This window comes from Plectrocnemia conspersa, unplaced genomic scaffold (assembly GCF_051122295.1).
Source record: "Plectrocnemia conspersa isolate PC_06_02 unplaced genomic scaffold, ASM5112229v1 ptg000005l, whole genome shotgun sequence".
Classification (NCBI taxonomy): Eukaryota; Metazoa; Arthropoda; class Insecta; order Trichoptera; family Polycentropodidae; genus Plectrocnemia; species Plectrocnemia conspersa.
The window spans coordinates 11,913,579-11,932,186 of record NW_028277169.1 but is presented as its reverse complement, the minus strand read 5'-3'; the positions used below and the strand labels follow the sequence as shown (position 1 = coordinate 11,932,186).

General features: G+C 37.1%; 4 protein-coding genes across 6 annotated transcripts; all 4 read left to right on the top strand.

Moving 5' to 3' along the window:
- Window positions 1-25: 25 nt before the first annotated feature.
- On the top strand, window positions 26-2,210 carry LOC148234859 (putative peptidoglycan muropeptide transporter SLC46). The gene is made up of 9 exons (XM_088185832.1): window positions 26-179; window positions 243-450; window positions 518-811; window positions 874-1,026; window positions 1,093-1,282; window positions 1,346-1,447; window positions 1,508-1,645; window positions 1,767-1,850; window positions 1,914-2,210. The coding sequence occupies exons 1-9, from the start codon at window positions 136-138 to the stop codon at window positions 2,123-2,125; spliced, it is 1,425 nt and encodes a 474-aa protein (XP_088041958.1). The 5' UTR covers window positions 26-135; the 3' UTR covers window positions 2,126-2,210.
- Window positions 2,211-2,331: 121 nt separating this feature from the next.
- On the top strand, window positions 2,332-9,973 carry LOC148234858 (putative peptidoglycan muropeptide transporter SLC46). Of its 2 annotated transcripts, XM_088186149.1 has the most exons (10): window positions 2,332-2,462; window positions 2,523-2,745; window positions 2,808-3,101; window positions 3,170-3,322; window positions 5,109-5,298; window positions 5,749-5,850; window positions 5,931-6,068; window positions 6,138-6,221; window positions 8,937-9,123; window positions 9,830-9,973. In XM_088186149.1, the coding sequence occupies exons 1-9, from the start codon at window positions 2,410-2,412 to the stop codon at window positions 8,993-8,995; spliced, it is 1,296 nt and encodes a 431-aa protein (XP_088042275.1). In that variant the 5' UTR covers window positions 2,332-2,409; the 3' UTR covers window positions 8,996-9,123; window positions 9,830-9,973. The 2 variants fall into 2 exon arrangements, with proteins under 2 accessions (XP_088042275.1, XP_088042274.1); XM_088186148.1 differs by lacking the exons at window positions 8,937-9,123; window positions 9,830-9,973 and adding an exon at window positions 6,347-6,711.
- Window positions 9,974-11,490: 1,517 nt separating this feature from the next.
- LOC148234857 (pfs47 receptor-like) lies at window positions 11,491-13,477 on the top strand. 2 transcript variants are annotated; one of them, XM_088186150.1, is made up of 5 exons: window positions 11,540-11,648; window positions 11,772-12,149; window positions 12,414-12,616; window positions 13,111-13,254; window positions 13,325-13,477. In XM_088186150.1, the coding sequence occupies exons 2-5, from the start codon at window positions 11,903-11,905 to the stop codon at window positions 13,409-13,411; spliced, it is 681 nt and encodes a 226-aa protein (XP_088042276.1). In that variant the 5' UTR covers window positions 11,540-11,648; window positions 11,772-11,902; the 3' UTR covers window positions 13,412-13,477. The 2 variants fall into 2 exon arrangements, with proteins under 2 accessions (XP_088042277.1, XP_088042276.1); XM_088186151.1 differs by lacking the exon at window positions 11,772-12,149 and having other exon boundaries at window positions 11,491-11,648.
- A 980-nt stretch (window positions 13,478-14,457) lies between these two features.
- On the top strand, window positions 14,458-17,543 carry LOC148234856 (uncharacterized). Its single transcript, XM_088186862.1, has 2 exons — window positions 14,458-15,416; window positions 15,666-17,543. Exons 1-2 carry the CDS (start codon window positions 14,463-14,465, stop codon window positions 17,445-17,447), a joined length of 2,736 nt encoding a protein of 911 aa, XP_088042988.1. The 5' UTR covers window positions 14,458-14,462; the 3' UTR covers window positions 17,448-17,543.
- Window positions 17,544-18,608: the final 1,065 nt, after the last annotated feature.

The following is an 18,608-nucleotide window of genomic DNA, read 5'->3' as shown; positions in this document are numbered from 1 at the left end:
ACGAAGAGATTTTCGTAATTTAGATTATTTACATGTCATAAAGTTTACAACATCTCAGTTTCACGTACCACTTCTTATCTACGAGTAAGTGAAAGATAAATCAGTCACTATTCAGTAGCCGAGTACTCAGTTAGCATGGATCTTAAGGAACAGGAAGCTTGCTTAGACGAAAATGAAGCGTGAGTCCAAATCTTAAAATCATCTATGAAGCGCTAAGCTTGATCCGTTTTCTTTATCAATAGAAATCAGAAGAAGAAAAAAGAAGGCTTCTTCAAATCCACGTACGCAAAAATAACGCTTGAACCCATGTGGTTCGGGGTGGTGTGCTCGTTCATGATAAGCATTATCGCATTTAAAAATTTATATCTCCAAAGAGCATGTTTGGTGGATTTAGGATATTCAGAAGAAGTATGCTTTAGATCTGTTGGACCAGAAAAGACAAGAGTAGAAGTGAGTTAATGCACATATGTATATATAATTTATATTATAACACAATTTATGTTTTTTTTAACTCCAGCTAGAAAGTCAGAGGATTGTTTCATCTACGATGGTTGGCAGTAGTTTGATCGGTGGGTTTATAACAGTTTTGATTGTACTGTTTTTGGGACCTTGGAGTGATGCTAGTGGAAGGAGGAAACCTTTGATCGTTATGCCTATCATAGGAATGTGCCTTGGATCTGTAATGCTGTTCATCACTCTATTTTTTCCAAATTTACCAACCATTTGGGTGATTTATGCACATGCTATGCCAATAGCCATTGGAGGTCACTTTTCAGTGCTTGGAATAGCTGCATTCAGTTACTTAGGAGATGTTAGTGGAACATTTCTAAGAATATGATCTGGGCAATGTTTATTTTATAATATTTGTTTCAGATTTGCTACAAGACTGGTAGATGTGTAACTATCGTAATGGGCACTAACAGTGGATGCTTCTCTCTTTTTATGGTAATAGGAACAATTCTGGGACCTCTTGTGTATAGATATCTTGGATTTAAGGGATTGTTCGTTGTTTGCTTCATTTTAGAAGTATGCAAAATTTATAATTGATGCTTATTAATTAAAAGAAAAGAATTTGATTTAATATTATTTTAGTTACAATCACTCTTGTACGTTATCTTTAGGGTTAAAGATATTAACGTGTCAGAAAAGAAACATAATATTTTGGATCTCACTTATCCACTTCAAGCTTTAAAATGTGTTTTCAAGAAAAGGGAAAGCACGCGCCGGAGGAACATACTTTTGATGGTTATGGTTCCATGTTGTAACACTTTGATATATGTTGGTAAGTTGCCCCGAAACAAATACATAGCAATAACTTGCTCTATAACGATTTGAAACCTTTCAGCTGAACTTGGCGTTACTTATATGTATCTCAGAAATAAGTTTGATTGGACAGAAGTTGAATACAGCGCTTTTTTGACATATAAGAGTATTTTGCATGTTATCGGTATGTCTTTTTGTTTATTGTGTATTTAATTTGTTGTTTTATACATATTTTTTATTTTAGGAACCTTCCTCATAGTATCAGTAATTAAAAAGAAATTCAAAGTAAGAGATAAATATATAGGAATTGCTGGAGGAATATCGCAATTATTATCTTCTTTAGCGTTTATGATGAGCTACAATGCGGTGCTTCTATTTACGAGTAAATTAATAAATTATAATAAGCTAGCTGCGGTACCTCGCGGTAGTGAGGGACCGACAGCTAGTTAATATTATAGATCATTTTTTATACATTTATAAAATAAAACTTGCTTCTTTTTTAGCTACAACTGTTGGAATATTAGCTCGTGGAGCAATGATAGCAGAAAGACCTGTATTAAATAAGCAGATTAAAGCAGACGAACAAGGTATAGCAAAATTATCAATATGTACGTTTATAAGGCATTTTTATATAAAAAATACAATTTTAGGTAAAATTAGCTGTATCACGTCGCTCTTTGAAAAATGTTCTTCCTTCATCATTGTTCCTTTGGTTAACTTAATATATGCTGCGACTCTAGAAACGTTTCCAGCTTGCTTCCAAGTTTTGTGCGTAACTGCTGCCTTAATCCAAATAATATGCTACTTATTCGTCAAAATGGATCGTGAAGCTGAAGAAGCAGAAAAAAATGAAGCATCTTAATTTTTTTAATTTAAAGCTTAAGGTATTACTTCTTGTATATATGACTTTTTGTATTTATTATTTCAAAATAAATTTTATAAACGAAGCAAATTGTTATCACTGTATGAGTTTTGGAATTTTTCGACTTACGATAGCCAAGAATTGTTATCATTGTTTGAATAAGATTTTTCTGTAAATTTACTTGGAGCAAAATGGCTTTGTCATCTTAGCGATTCGAAGGTCGATATTAGCATTTATTTAGTACGCTCGAGAGTATTAATCCTTTCGGATATGCTTTAGAGACGATGGATAAAGAGATTGAATTTCCGAATCCCGAAGAACCGAAAGATGCTGAAGCGTAAGATAATTCAATACCAGTTTTACATTGTTTGTATATTAAAATAAATACAATTTTTAGATTGGTCAATTTAGTTGTGGAAGATGATGGGCACGATAAAGAAAGATCTTGGATTTCAGACATCACTATGGAGCCTGTGTGGTTTGCCACTATAATACCGTTAACGATTAGCATCAGCGCTTTTCAGAATATGTTTTTAGAAAGAGCCTGTACTGTAGATCTCGGACACTCAATCGAGGAATGCATATATTCTGACGACACGTCTGAAAAGATAAAATTAGAAGTATTGTAGCTATATATATACTATGAAATGTTTGCATAGCTAATACATCCTTTTGTTTTCAGCTCAACAGTCAGCGAATAATAGCTGCGTTCTCAATGGCTAGCAGTTTTGTTGGAGGTTTTCTTCAATGCATGACTCTATTGTTCTTTGGTCCTTGGTGTGATACAAGCGGCATGAGAAAACCGGCCATCTTGCTGCCAATCTTTGGAATGATGTGCACTTATTTGATATCGTTGATACTGCAAGTCTTCCCGGAAGTTTCATCATCTTGGTCCATAGCGCTGATGACTCTTCCTATGTCGATCTGTGGAAGCAATCCGTTGCTCATGACAGCCGCTTTCAGTTATTTAGGAGATGTGAATATATTTTAACACATAAGAGTATAATAAAAAATCAATTTAAAATATATAAAAACCGCTTCTAGATTTGCTTCAAAACTGGAAGATGTGCAACGACAGTCATGGGATCCAACAGTGCAGCCATATCTGGATCTACTTTCATAGGATTTCTTCTAGCGCCTATTTTGTTGAGAAGTACTGGGTTTGTCGGTGTGTTTTTGATATGCACTCTGCTGCAGGTAGCTATTTAATAATCCTTTACCTAATTTTCTTTTCTTAGTTATTTATTTATGCTATTTATTAAAAAATAAATATATATATATATATATATATATGTATTATTTGTTTGCGATAGTTAACTTTAATTGTTTTATGCCCTTTTCATATCAGACGCCTGTGTCATCATAATAAACAATACATTGTCAAGGTGCTGGTAAATGGGTTTATCAAACAAGTTATAAATAAACAATATTATTATACATAGCTTATTATAACAATGTTATATTAAAAACAAATACTCGTATGTATGTCATTGGGCTAAAAAACGAGCACACGTGAATGTAGGTTACATATTAATAATTCGGTAATCAAAGGATGCTCTTAACCCTTTCACCCCAACGCTGATTTACCGCAAGTATGCCCCATAGCGGCTGATATTTCATTAGACTCGATTTCCAGCGCTAAATTTTTTTGAATGCGCAGTACAATCATAGGGTTAAATCTACAACTTATTATATTATTTTGAGCAAATCAAATTATTAAAAATTTTTTTTTTAATAAATCTATAAAACCCTTTTATACAAACCAGTTTCTTGCGAAGAATATCTATATTTTGAATTATTTTCTAATATGATTCCTACCCCTGCAGCTACCACGAAAACTCGATTTATAGCACTATCACTCCCATATTTAATCGTATGTATGACGCAATTGACAACATATTTTATACTCAACGGTTAAATTCAAAGTCGATTTCGTGAATTTCGTCCAATCTTCAGATGTCCAGTCTGAATAAGTTATGTTAAGAAGACCATTCCTGCCTTTTATTTTTATTTATTTTTCTTAAAAAAATTATTTATGTGAAGTTGATCTGCTAAATTTGCGGCTCGCGGGCCGCATGCGGCCCACAGTACACTTTTTTGCGGCCCAAACAATCGCAACTGACTGCCATCTCGAGGGTATTTGACGCTCCGGGTAAAGAAGGTCACATTGGAACTGAAAAAAATTATCTTTTTGGGTGACCATTTTTTTAGCATTCATAATCGAACAAAAATGTTCGAGATTTTTTTGCGGCTCACATAAAAATCTTATATTTTTGGCATATATGAATGATCGAATTTGACATGCCTGATTTCTTTTACTCTTCTGCTAACCGTTCTGAAGATTTTTGCCTGATGTCATTAGTTTTCTCATAATAAGACAGAATAAATACTAAAACTTGTCATGAACTACGTAAAAAATTAACTTAAGAAATAAGAAGGATGATTCCTACACATTTTTTGTTTTTAATTCAGGTAAAAATGGTACGTGACATTCTTAACGTTCGCAGCATTTCACGAATATGTAAAACAAATAGTTACATATCGGATAGATATACCGCTATTTTACTTTAACAACACAGTATTATAAATATTGCGATTATTATACAATAATCATGTTCCACTTCTATATATCTTATCTGAGTAGCGTTTGTTTCACCTATGCATGAAACAGATCAACAGTTTTTCTCTTCTTAAAGTAATTTTCGATATAAAAACATCTTGCAACATTTTGTAAATTTACAGATCAAAACATCTAGCAACTTGCCAAACATTAGTGAATTTTTTAACTAATGTCAGTTAGCATGTTTTTGCATTATATATTATACTTCAATTAAGTTTTAAATTCAAATAATAATCGATCTTTGTGTCAAAGTTAATAAAAAGCGATTGTTTAGATTTTTGCATAGACTTAGGAATTTTATTACAATTTTAAATAGTGTCTTATTTTTTTGACATGTATAAAGTTGTTGCTTTTACATTGCAGATTGTATCGATGTTTTACGTATGCCTGAAAGTAAAAGACATTAACGTGTCTAAGAAGAAAGCTAACATATTCGATTTCAGTCTTCCGTGGCAGTCTCAGAAGTGCCTTTTTAAGAAAAGAAAAGGAAATCAAAGAAAAAATGTACTTCTAATGGTATTTGTGCCTTGCATGACAACAATAAATTTTGTTAGTAAGTATGATATAAACCAAGGTTTGGATTACCTGCATAGCCTTAAATTTCACAAATGACAAAAGTATTCCAATGTGAATATTTTTGCCTTACATGTTATTTTTCGAGACGGTTGGTTCCTTCGAACATTTAGTTTTGTAAATAACTAAAAACGTATCGGTAAAGGAACGGGCTTAACAATAGCAAAATTGACAATTAAAATAACGCTATAAATGAAACAGTTATAGCTCCATGAATAGTTGATCTTAAAATTAAAATATAAATATAATGTTTGAACACTTTGAACAACACTCTTATATTATACTGTACAAATAATTGTCAGAATTATATATGACATATCTGCCTTTTGATTGTTACGCTATAATCATACTTAAATATGTATACATTAATAATATAATTGCTTGACTAAAATTCTACTCATGCAACACAATAGACTGTTTGTTTTTTCAGCTGAAAAAATAATATTGTATCTATATCTGAGATATGAATTTGGATGGACAGAAGTTGAATATGGAATGTTCAGTGCTTTTGGAGGAATAGTACAATTCTTTGGTATTATTTATATATATGTACATATATAAATATTTTTAACAATCGATATTGTGTTAATTTCTTTTAATAATAAAATTCAGGTACTATAATAACTGTGAAATTTTTGAAGCACTGTCTGAAACTAGAAGATGAAACGATCGGACTAATTGGAGGAATATCACAATTCCTGAGTACTTGCGTTTTGATATTAAGTTCCAAACCTTGGACAATATGTTTATGTATGTATATGTATCTGTTTCATTACTTAAATAATTATTTATTTAATTTAAAATATTTAATTGTTTCAGCTCCCATAGTTGGATTTTTGAGTCGCGCTGTTTTGATTGCTGAAAAACCGGTTTTAAACAAGCAAATAATTGCGAACGAACAAGGTTAGTCGCAAAACTATTACGTAAACTTAAAAACTGTTTCTTTATCAGTTTTATGTAAAATTAACAAAAATACAGCGTTTATCGGTTAATATAAAATCGATTAAAAAATATTTTTCGGATTTCAGGGAAGTTAAACTCCATCACGGCTATTCTAGACAAATTGCTGTCTCTCGTCGCAATACCGTTGGCTCATTATGTTTACTTCTTTACCTTGTCATTTATGCCAAAATGTTTTTTATTTCTAAGTTTGTTTGCGTCGGTTGTTCAGATATTTTGCTACATTTCCGTTGATAGGGAACCACTGAAAAAATACGATAAAGAACTTCAAATCAAGAAATGATGTCATTCAATTATTTACACTTAAAATTTTATCTGTTGACTTTTAAGCGGTTGCAAAAAAAATACTTGTCATGCTGTTTACTCACTTTTCCAATGTAATTATATTTCAGGAATGTATAATATTTAAGAAGATATTAAAATATGTATGAAATTTTTTTTTAAAACTTCCTTAAGAACGAAGCGAAATTAAATTACGAATATTACAAATAATTTTTACGTTAGAATAGTTTATAATCTAGGCGTAGAAATAATTGCATTAAATATATATTTTGTGCTGTTGCATTCGTCTCAAAGCTCCAGTTAACTCCTTGCGATTGAGGATGAAGGTTCGGCTCGACCAAATCTGACGATCGAAGTGGAAATGCTTTTCTCCGGACTTAAATGTTGCTCTGAATGTCTAGGCTTGTACGGGACCACCTGTGATTATTTGGCTTGAGTTCCACTGGTAGTGAATGTGTATTTTCAAGCCAGTGAAAAGCGAGTAATAAGAAGTTAACTTGAGCTTCGAGATACAGTATACGAATGATGTATTTTTGACAAATGTTGTATTTTTATGAAATGCGACTTTTTCGCATTGGCACTGACCGTTGCCTTTGTTTAAGTAGAGTTAACGGTTTTTATGCAAGTGCTTTTGAACTGTTATTAGACGCCGCTCTTATACACTTATTGGCTTGTTAGTTAGTTTTATGACAATTTTAGAAACGCAACGATTATGGGTAGACGATGAACAATGTTAAGCATTGGTATCACACAGTAGTGACCCTGACATAATTTTTCTGCAGTAGCATTCCGTCCATATTTTTCTTTTTTTGTAGAAATAGAAAGAAAGCAAAAATACCCTTGTCTGGATTTTCCAGCTTTTCTTGACCAATCATGTGTGATTTAGTTGATATTAAAATATGCGTTTTATTTTATTTATTCGAATGTTTTCGCTACCTGTTCTGGGGATTTTCTTCGTCTGTTTCTGAAAATTGTTCAATGTCAAATTAAAAAAAAATACTCGTTCTAAAAGCGTTATACGCGCCGAAAGGAAATTTTAGCGCCATATCGCTAATTCTTCGTCATTAAAATTTCTTTCTGGGTGAAAACGCAAATTGACTTATTAATTGTATTGAATGCAACACGACAAATCGGCGATGTAAGTCGGCGACTAATACTTGAAAAACCTAGGTTCGAATTCCATATATTTATCAATTCCTGTCGTGTCTATTACGGTTATTCAATTTTTATCGTGTCTATAAATTAGTGATTATCATATTATTTTAATTCCGATCGATCATCACATATTTTGTGTTCCTAGATTTTCTTAATTTCGTGGAAAATATTCCGATGAATATTTAAATCAAAATGGAGCTATGTGGCGTATTATAACATATATTAATTATAAGCTGTAATAATAGTTTACAATTTCAGTGTAATGTCACACTACTTACATAGTATTTTTGATTATGTTTACTTCGCTGTGACGCATTGGGTTAACGTCTGTCATGTTGCAATGGAAGAGTAACAATGAAATTATTTAAAATAAAATACGTGTAATAGTAATTCTTCACAAAAATTTGATTGACAATACCTTTAATTTTAACCCATAAGCAAATAAACCAAAGTTTATTGATTTACTTGTTTTGATACATACTTAAAATATTTTTTTATAATAATTCTATGTATTTTGTCTACGATATGTGAGAAAGATACTTGAATCTTCGTAATAATAATTCAATACAAAAATAGGTTTCTATACTATTTTTTATTTTATTTGATATGAATTCGTACAAGGTTCTATATCTCAGTATTTTGTTATATTGGTTGCATTATTGAAATAATTAAAACCAATATTCTTAAACTGAGTTTTATAAAGATGAGTTTTATATATAAATTTCAACTTACAATTTGCCGTTAAAAATACTATTTTAAATTATAAATATAAATTACTAATGTTTATTTTTCATTGGTGAGTGATAAATTGTTAATTAACTTAATTATAAAATAACGCAAAAAAACTAAATTAATAAATTTGTGAATCCGAGGATAAAAATTAAAAAACACTATGTTGCAGTTACAATTTAATACAAGGGGTATGCTTTCAAAAATAAATCACTATTATTAATAGTATATTAAAATAAATATGTTAATAACATTATTTTGCTATCTATGTGAACCCCCATTAGATCGTATGCTGCATGCCCTATAAATGCTAATGTACCACTTTATCACTTGTCTTATCCAATTGGAGAATCAAACAACGTTCATATACCACCTCAAAATTAGTTTTAGAGATACGGTGTTTGTGTTTTTCATTAGTTTACCGTGAAAGCAAACCTCTTTAAATGATGATTATTTGTAATGATTTTGTATGGATTATAAATTAATTTTTAGCAAGTTTTCGTTGGGCTAGCGCCAGTGCTTCCGATTGCTCAATGCAAGCCTTGATATAGACGAAAGAGAAATTTATGCTGAACGCGCTAATCACAAAGGAGATTTGCTCCCAGCTAAAGTAATCCCAAGCAAGGAAGTAGCTTATGTGGCATATGACGGAAAGGAGATCGCCAAGGACCAGTTTGAGGTACTAAAACTTAAAATAATTACCACAAAGCTTCTGCTGTCCGGAATATATCATAGATATTTTATTTGGAAGCGGTATATATGGCTTGTAGCGTCATGTAAAATTCTTCCAATTGCACTCAATGTTTCCAAAGATGCACTAAATCATTGCCCATCTCACGAGCTCCGAACGGAGCAAGAGAGATGGGCAATACAAATGGCTAATCTTCCCCAGCCCTACCTCAAGGTGCTCGTAGCGCAGCAAAACCTCCGCAAATCGAGTGAGGCGACTGTGGAATTTGATTACAGAGCCTCAGCTACAGATGTAGCGTACCTTCAAGAGCCCTACGCCCCTTTTGGAAAGACAATAGGCGTTGGCACGAGGTGAAGGATTTTCGAGATCCAAGGAGCGTCGCTAGTGGTATTTAATCGCGACCTGTGTGTCACTTTTCTGTGTGACCTGTGTGTCACTTTGTATGGTGATACCTCGCTTTGCGAGGTTAGAAACTCCGCAAGGGAGTACATTGGTGGACTTCATCCTAAGCAGCGCCCTAAGCATCGCCAGGGGTGACTTACTCCCATTCTCGACGTGTTTTGCCTTGATCGGGGAATCGACCCCGGACGCCCTTTATATATTCCCTTTCGGGAATCGTGATTTATATTGGGAATTGTGATTTATATTGAACATCTTAATTTTGTCCTTAAGTCTTAATATTTGTATTTTTCAGGTTTTGATTCAACCTTCCATTCGATGGGTTCGTTCATCGGATGGAGAGATTCCTATGAATACTGTCCCATTTGGAATAACATCTGATGGAGAATCGCTGTATATGGGACGCGTCCACCACGATGGTGCTATTACACCTAGAAAGGTATTGAATATAGCTAGTATTCAGAAATTAATTTAGTTATTAATTAACAAAAAAATTACAGATACACTCTAGCCACGGATGCTGCTATTATCCGTTCGCTGGAGTCGAGAAGAACTCAACCGAATATGAATCCTTAGTTTTTGAATGATTATTATAAAGTGTGCTCACTATCATGACACGATTTGTACATTATTTGTACATTTGTACAAATTATTTTTTACTTATATGTTTGACGAATTATCGATTAGCACAGTTGGTGATCTCTACGTACAAAAAAATAATTCTTTATAGAAAATAATAAGCAAATTTAAAATTGACAAAGCGTTGATGCTGAATTTTTTGCTGGTTGTAGGGTGTCCTAGAGTCGCTCGATTGCGTCCCTTACTCTTACTTGTCAGACACACTCAGATTTGTAATAAATAAATTATTAGAAAATGTGTTTTAAAATATAATGAATTATACTGATTCCATATATTTATCAATTCCTGTTGTGTCTATTATTATTATTTTTTTTTTATTGTATCTGTAAATTAGTGATTATTATATTATTTTAATTCCAAACGACCATCACATCTTTGCTTTTCCTAGATTTTTCTAATCATGCGAAAAAATATTCCTATGAATTATTAAAATAAAATGGAGCTTGGTCGTGTATTGTGACATATTAATTATAAGGTGTAATAATAGTTTACAATTTCAGTGTATTGTCACACTACTTAAATATTATTGTTGGTTATGTTTACTCCGCTGTGACGCATTGGCCTAACGTCATATTGTAACTAACATGTTGTGATGGAAGAGTAACAATAAAATTATTAAAAATAAACATAAATACGCATAATAGTAATTCTCCGCAAAAAATTAACTGACAATTTTTCTAATTTTAACCCAGAAGCAAATAAACCATAGTTAATTGATTTACTTCTTTTGATACATACTTAAAATTAGAATTTGTATAATAATTTTATGTATTTTGTCTACTATATGTGAGATGGATACTTGAATCTTCAAAATAATAACTCAATACAAACATAGGTTTTTATACTATTTTTTTTTTTTTTATATGAATTCGTACAACATTCTATATCTCAGTATTTTGTTATAATGGTCACATTATTGAAATAACTTAAACTAATAATTTTAACCTAAGTTTTATAAAGATGCTATTATTTCATAATTATTTTTTATTAATAGAAGAGATTTTTTATCATTTACTTTAATTTAAAAAATTTAGTCCATTGAAAATATTTCCAATTATAATAATAACAGCTCAAGAAGCATAAGCCTAAAAATACTGAGCATAGTACTGGTGAAAATATATTAAAACTATACTTACAAATATGAATTATATTTATTATTTAAATTATGAATATATCCATTTTAACTCACAATAAATAGTGACATTAAAAATACTTATGATAAATTATAAATATAAATAACTAATAATAATATTTATATTAGATATAAATTACAAATGTTTATTTTTCATTGGTAAATGATTATTTGTTAACTAACTTACTTATAAAATGACGCAAAAACTAAATAAAGCTGCTTTATCAATAAACTTTTGAATTCAATGATAAAAAAGTTATAAAACACTGTGTTGCAGTATGATTTATGTTATTGTTACTTCGTCTACTAAAGAAGCAAGTCGCTCCAACTGCTAAAATGAGCGGTGAGTAAACTCGATTTTAATTGCATTTTATTACAAGGGGTATGCTTTCAAAATGAATCACTATTAATAATAGTATATTAAAATAAATATGTTAATAACATAGTGAGTTATGTTGTTATCTAGGTGAACCCCCATTAGATCGGATGCTGCGTCCTTATCCCTGATCGGCAAACCCCTTTCCCAATTACCCTCCAAATGTTCATGTACCGCTTCATCACTTATCTTATCCAATTGGAGAATCAAACAACGTTCATATGCCACCTCAAAACTTGTCTTATCCCATCGGAGGGCAAAACAACATACATACATCACCTCAAAACTTATCTTATCCCATTGGAGAGCAACCTAGTGCTCCTCCGATCGGCTTTTTACCACCACAATCTGGAATTCAACCACCGCTACATACATTCCAACCTCCCATCGTATCTTACCCACCCCATCTGACAAGACCAAGTCGTCCAGAACATCACGCAAGTGAGCCTGGCGGAAACCATAAAATGGGTAAGGTTACCTAACTTTATTTAAAAAACCTCAAACAATCGTATCGATCGCCACAGTAATCGTTTTATCTTTATTTCTTCTGATAAAACTCTTATCAAGTACTGTAAATATTGATAGAGTAATACTAACGCCAAATGCGACACGTATACTTATGACTAGTTTTCGAGATACGGTGATGTTTTTCATTAGTTTACCTTGAAAGCATACCTCTTTAGATGACGATTGTTTCTCATGAATTTGTATGGATTATAAATTAATTTTCAGCCAGTTTTCGTTGGGTTGGCGCTAGTGCTTCCGATTGCTCAATGCAAGGGTTGCTTTTAGTAGGCCACGATGTAGATGGAAGTCCAATTTATGCTGGACGCGCTTATCACAATGGAGATTTGATCCCAGCTAAAGTTATCCCATGCAAGCAAGCAGCTTATGTAGCCTATGGCGGAGAGGAGATCGTTAAGGACCAGTTTGAGGTACTGAAACTTAAAACAATGACCACAAAGGCCTGAAATGATGGACGGATAATTTTTCTACTTAAATCTAAGAACCTCGTCACTCGAGCGCTTCTATCGCAGCGTTTCTCAACATATACTGTATCAATAACGCTACGATATAATCGCCAGTAAACGATTCGTTAAACCAGTATTAAATAAATCGATAATTTCTATCCAGGTAATGATTTTGAACGAGCCCACAGAAACAGACAACAATTGTTGGCTCTGTAGCTGTTTCTTCTGCTGTCCGGTACATATCAAAGATATTTATTTTGGAAGTGGTATCTATGGCTTGTGTCGTCACGTAAAATTCTTCCAAATGCACTCAATGTTTCCAAGGTTGCACTAAATCAATAAACTTATACAGAATTAAGTCGATCAATTATGCCGTCCAGTCATTTCGCTTTTCATTGTGCTTTATATTAAAAATCTTAATTGTGTCCTTAAGTCTTAAGAATATATTAATTTTTCAGGTTTTGATTCAACCTTCCATTAAATGGGTTCATTCATCGGGTGGACAGATTCCCATGAATGCTGTCCCATTAGGAAACACGTCTGATGGAGAACCGCTGTATCTCGGACGAGTCCACCACGATGGTGCTATTACACCTGGAAAGGTATTGAATATAACTAGTATTCAAAAATGAATTTAAGCTTCTTAGTTATTAATTCACACAAATTTTACAGATTCAATCTAGTCACGGATGCTGCTATTATCCGTTCGATGGAGAAGAGAAGAGCTCAACAGAATATGAAGTCTTAGTTTTTGAATGATTATTATAAAGTATATCCACTATCAAGACACTATATTAATGAAATATATCGATTTATAAATAAAAATGTTTTTTACTTTGCGATTATTAAATATTTAATGAATTATCGATCAGCACAGTCGTTAATCTCTACTTACAATAAGATAACAGTTTATAGAAAATAATTATCAAAGTCAAAGCCGGCAAAGCGTTGGTGCTTGAATTTTTTTTACCAGTTGTAGAGTGCCCTAGTCCCAGTGACATGATTGCGTCCCTTATTCTTATCTGTCGTGAGAGATAGACACTTCCGAACTTGATAGACACACTCTTTTAGGTGTGCGCCAGAATATTTTTTTAAATGTTTATTAATGTATGTGGCATAGTGGCAATACTGCGGTCGCGGGGGCAGTAGTCAGCGGGACGCGGTGCGGGTGCGACGCAGCCACAAGCTATCCGGGCAGTATGGCGGGAATGCGCATTTGTGACGTGGTGCGACCGTTCAACGGCGAGGGCGACGTTGTGGCCTGGTTCGCCAAGCTGGAGCGAGTGACGAAGCTCCGAGGTGACGAAAACGTGGCGGCCATCGTGCCATTGTTTCTGGAGGGACGCGCTAGCACCATCGTCGACGCGCTCAGTGAGACAGCGCAGAACGACGTGGGCGCCATTAAAGCGGCGCTGTTCAAGGTGTTCGCTCCTGACGGCAGAAAGGCCTACACCATGCTGATGAAGCGGAAATGGGATGGCGAACACCCAGAAGTGTTTATGGAGGAGATGCGGAAGCTCGCGACGGTCGCAGGCCTCAACAGCGATGCTTTTTTGTCGCGCCATTTTGTTCACTGTTTACCAGCTGAAGTGGCGACCGCTGTTGGGACGCGCGACGCGAGCGGAACGGCAACCCCGTCGGAGTTGGTCGAGTTCGCGAGGCCACTCCTGGAGCAGTACGTGGAGCGGCAACCCAGCATGGAGGGCGCTAGTGTCGGGGCGGCGGGAGCCGCTGTCAGCGGCGCGAGAAGCGGCGCGAGACGAGCGACGAACGACGGCGCGGGGAGAGGGGGCAGCAAGAAGTGCTTCCGATGCGGTGGCCCACATCTGCAACGAGACTGCAAGACGAGGGTGGAATGCTGGTCGTGCGGTGGGTCGGGCCATTTTCAACGCGATTGCCCGGCGGGAAAAGAGGTCGGGAGGTCCAGTGCGCCGGTGGGTCTCCCAAAGTGAACGTCGCGGCGTTACCGATTGTCCCTGCGACAATCGACGGACGGGCCTCCCGTGCGCTCGTCGATTCGGGATGCGCTCAAACAATAGTGTCGTGCCGGTCGGCAGGAGTAAAAAAGACAAGTGCAGTGACAGTAATAACAGTTGACGGCTCGAGAGTGCGATGCACAGGGACAACGACAGTGAATCTGACGATCGATGGTCAATCGACGACTGTCGAGTGTCTCGCGATGGAAAATCTGCTGCCCGGCGTGGACATAGTGTGCGGAATGGACGTTATTCGGCAGTTCGGGGGGGTGCAGATTTGCGGTGACAGTGTGCGATTTTTCGGCAAATCGTCGTCTGCGCCGGTCGCGAGGCGCTGGCGAGTGCGAGTCGGTGAGAGACAGATTGAAGCGGCCGCAGCTGCGAGTTTGCCCCCTGCGACAATCAAAGATCGCGATTTTAGCGCAGCGTTCGATGGCGAGTCATGGACGGCGACATGGAACTGGAAAGACGGTCCTCCGGCGATGCTAAGGAACAACGTCTCTCACTACAGCAGCGTCGAACGAGAGGAACTTCGTGAGAAGTTCACTGCTGAAATGCAGAAGTGGATTGGCGAGGGATGGCTGCAACCATGGAGGGCGGAACAAAGAGGGATTTTGCCGCTGATGGCTGTAGCTCAGCCGAATAAACAAAAAGTTAGGCCGGTACTTGATTATCGCGAACTCAACAAGTTCGTGGAGTGCAACTCGGGGATGGAAGCGCCTGCGTGCGACGAAACTGTGCGCAAGTGGAGGCGAATGAGAGGACCGCTTAAATTGATCGACTTGAAGGCGGCTTATCTACAAGTCAAAGTGGACGAGAGCCTGTGGCGCCACCAGCTGGTATGTTTCGAAGGAAAAACATACTGCCTTACGAGACTCGGCTTTGGACTTAGTAGCGCTCCGAAAATAATGAGTCGAATCGTGGAGTACGTACTATCGCAGGACGCGGAGGTTCGACGAGGGACCGATAATTATATCGACGATATAATTGTGGACGAGAGCATCGTAAAAGCGAGTCGAGTAGAAGCACTCTTGAAGAGATTCGGACTAAAGTCAAAGCCGACGGAGAACCTGGACGGCGGACGAGTGCTGGGATTGGAGGTGAGACGGGACGCAGACGGAGACCTTCGTTTTAGGCGGGGAAACGCCATTCCGACGCTTGAGAGGGGAAATAAAATTACGAGGCGAGTGCTATTCTCCATCTGCGGAAAGTTGGTGGGCCATTATCCGATAGGCAATTGGTTAAGAGTGGCCTGCAGCTTCGTAAAGCGTGCATGCGAAGGCACGTCTTGGGAAGACCTCATCGGTAAACGAGCAGAGAAGGTTATGCGAGAGATCCTGGCCAGAGTGGATGCAGAAGATCCAGTGCGAGGGAAGTGGAACGTTTCGCAAACGGAGCATGGAAGAGTTTGGTGTGACGCGAGCTCGATTGCATACGGTGTGGCGCTCGAAATCGACGGAGAGGTGGTGGAGGACGCAGCTTGGCTTCGGAAACTCACGGATGTCGGACACATCAATGTAGCAGAGCTAGATGCCGTCCTCAAAGGAGTAAACTTGGCCGTCAAATGGGGCATTCGGAAGCTAACAATATTGACAGACTCGGCGACGGTCGTTAGTTGGCTGAACTCCGCGTGTGAGTCGGGACCGAAGGCGAAAGTGTCCGGCGCCGCAGAGATGCTCGTCAGGAGACGACTGGGCGTCCTACGCGAACTGTTTGATGAGTACGGTATGGTCGTAAAAATCACGTTCGTACCTTCTCATAAAAACCGAGCGGACGCCCTAACCAGAGTCAAGAAGTCCTGGGTGGACCAGGTCAGAAGAGCTGAACCAGTCTGCGTCGCCACCATAAAAGAACTGCATGATATGCACCATTTTGGAGTGGAGCGGAGTCTCCACCTCGCGCGTATGGTTGCGCCCAGCGCCACCCGGGGTGAGATCGAGCAGTGCGTACGCCAGTGTCAAACCTGTCAGCTGATCGACCCGCACCCGACGAAGCACGACGAAGGCGCGCTCGGAGTCGAAGAAAACTGGATCAGGCTAGCGATTGACGTTACACACCATCAAGGGTGCCAATATCTCACAGTTGTGGATTGTGGCCCAAGTAGATTTGGACTGTGGAGAAAGTTGCGCTCCGAAACTGCGCTCGAAATCGCGACAAACCTGGAACAAATATTCTCCGAAAGGGGGCCGCCTCAAGAACTTTTAATGGACAACGGAACGGCGTTTCGATCCGAACGAGTAGCCGAGCTGTGTCAGCAATGGAATGTTCGGAGAAGATTCCGAGCAGCATACAGGCCTCAGGGAAACGGAATTGTGGAACGCCACCACCGAACAATCAAGAGAACAGCTGCGAGAAGTGACGTGTCACCGACCCGGGCAGTGTTCTGGTATAATCTTGCACCGAAGGATGGAAAAGACGCCGCCTCTGCACCGGCAAGAATGGTGCATGAATACATATGGAGACACCCGGCGGTAGCGGTTGAGGAACCACCGACGGAGCAGGCGAGATTTGAGGTCAACGAGATGGTACTAGTCAAGCCAGCTCAACCGTCGTGCACGAAGACGTGGGCCAAGGGACGAGTAACAGGCGTGATATCATCAACCAATGTTATCGTAGACGGAATCCCACGGCACGTCTTAGACCTGAGAAGAGCCCCGGAGGAAGAGCATGGCACCAGATTGGTCGAAGGTGCGCTATTGCAGGCATACGGTCCTTCGCCGCATCGAATCCCAGCAGAGGAGGCCCCAACCGACCAAGAAGCCGTTCGCAGACCAGCACGACAGCGACGACGGCCTCGCTATCTCGAGGAATATGTATGATGAGGGCATCAGGAGGGCGTGTGGCATAGTGGCAATACTGCGGTCGCGGGGGCAGTAGTCAGCGGGACGCGGTGCGGGTGCGACGCAGCCACAATGTAATTAAACATTTTGTATGTACTTTTAAAAATAATAGTGTTTTATTTTTTTATAACAAATCTGACCTTCATGGCAGGTTTCCCCAATGCGCCATTATGGCCAAATTGTATGTGTATGTACATACATATGTATATGTATTAAATGTTAAATAAAACTTTTTGCATCAAGGCAAGATGGTCAGATTGTAAGTAATCATAACAAACTAATCATAATTATAATATAAAAAGTAAAATAATATACATATATTTTAAGAAGTATCTGCAATAATTAAAAAATAAATATGAATCATCAAAACTTTTTGCTATTTGGTCAAATAAATCGCATTAATTTTAGGAATGTTATTCGCCAAGATAATGTCGAAAATTGTTATATTATATCTGTAGAATTATTTGTTAAAATATATAGCAGAGTAAATAAAAACTAAAATCGGACCAGAACAATGACAGAACTTTATAGTTCAAGTTCCTACAGCGTACTGTGAAGGAGTATTTTTAATTGGCATTTTAGCGATAGGGATGGTGCCGGGTAGCAATTAGATATAGATTGAGTCGCTGCAGTAATGACTTATTGATGACTAATGGTTGTTTACATTGTTAAAAAGGCGGACGTGAGACGACGCGTCCGAATCGCCTGAAGATTGCCAGTCGAGAGACCGTCACGACAGTGTTACTCAAGTGCCGCCAAGTTTTGGCTATAGCAAATCTAGGCTCCCACATGGCTTCTGCTCTAGCGATTTGTGGAGCACGTGTAGACCCGGGAGGTGCATAGGGCTCCAGGGAGCGCGAGAAAAACGGACGATGTCATGATGGTTAAATGATTCAAATGCTTTATAATTTATTTTATTCATACTATTTCAATTTTTTGCAGTTTGTGTAAATTGTCGGTGTGTTAAATAGGCGTAGTAAATGTTTTTATTTGTCTCTGTGTTAAACTGTCATGTCAATTAAATGAAATAAAAAATATATAAAAGAGAAAAAAAAACATATTATTATAATATAATCTTTGTAAGAATATATAATTGTTATTTAAATCATTAAATTGCAAAATATTCAATTTTTATTTCAA

Coding starts and splice junctions, on each gene's coding strand:
- LOC148234859 (XM_088185832.1), top strand. CDS start 136: ATGGATCTTAAGGAACAGGAAGCTTGCTTAGACGAAAATGAAGC. Junction 180..242: donor TGCTTAGACGAAAATGAAGC/GTGAGTCCAAAT, acceptor CTTTATCAATAG/AAATCAGAAGAAGAAAAAAG. Junction 1,646..1,766: donor TGCGGTGCTTCTATTTACGA/GTAAATTAATAA, acceptor CTTCTTTTTTAG/CTACAACTGTTGGAATATTA.
- LOC148234858 (XM_088186148.1), top strand. CDS start 2,410: ATGGATAAAGAGATTGAATTTCCGAATCCCGAAGAACCGAAAGATGCT. Junction 2,746..2,807: donor CTGAAAAGATAAAATTAGAA/GTATTGTAGCTA, acceptor TTTTGTTTTCAG/CTCAACAGTCAGCGAATAAT. Junction 3,102..3,169: donor CTTTCAGTTATTTAGGAGAT/GTGAATATATTT, acceptor AACCGCTTCTAG/ATTTGCTTCAAAACTGGAAG.
- LOC148234857 (XM_088186150.1), top strand. CDS start 11,903: ATGCCACCTCAAAACTTGTCTTATCCCATCGGAGGGCAAAACAACATA. Junction 12,150..12,413: donor TGGCGGAAACCATAAAATGG/GTAAGGTTACCT, acceptor ATTAATTTTCAG/CCAGTTTTCGTTGGGTTGGC. Junction 13,255..13,324: donor GTGCTATTACACCTGGAAAG/GTATTGAATATA, acceptor CAAATTTTACAG/ATTCAATCTAGTCACGGATG.
- LOC148234856 (XM_088186862.1), top strand. CDS start 14,463: ATGCGGTGGCCCACATCTGCAACGAGACTGCAAGACGAGGGTGGAATG. Junction 15,417..15,665: donor TTAAATTGATCGACTTGAAG/GCGGCTTATCTA, acceptor GCACTCTTGAAG/AGATTCGGACTAAAGTCAAA.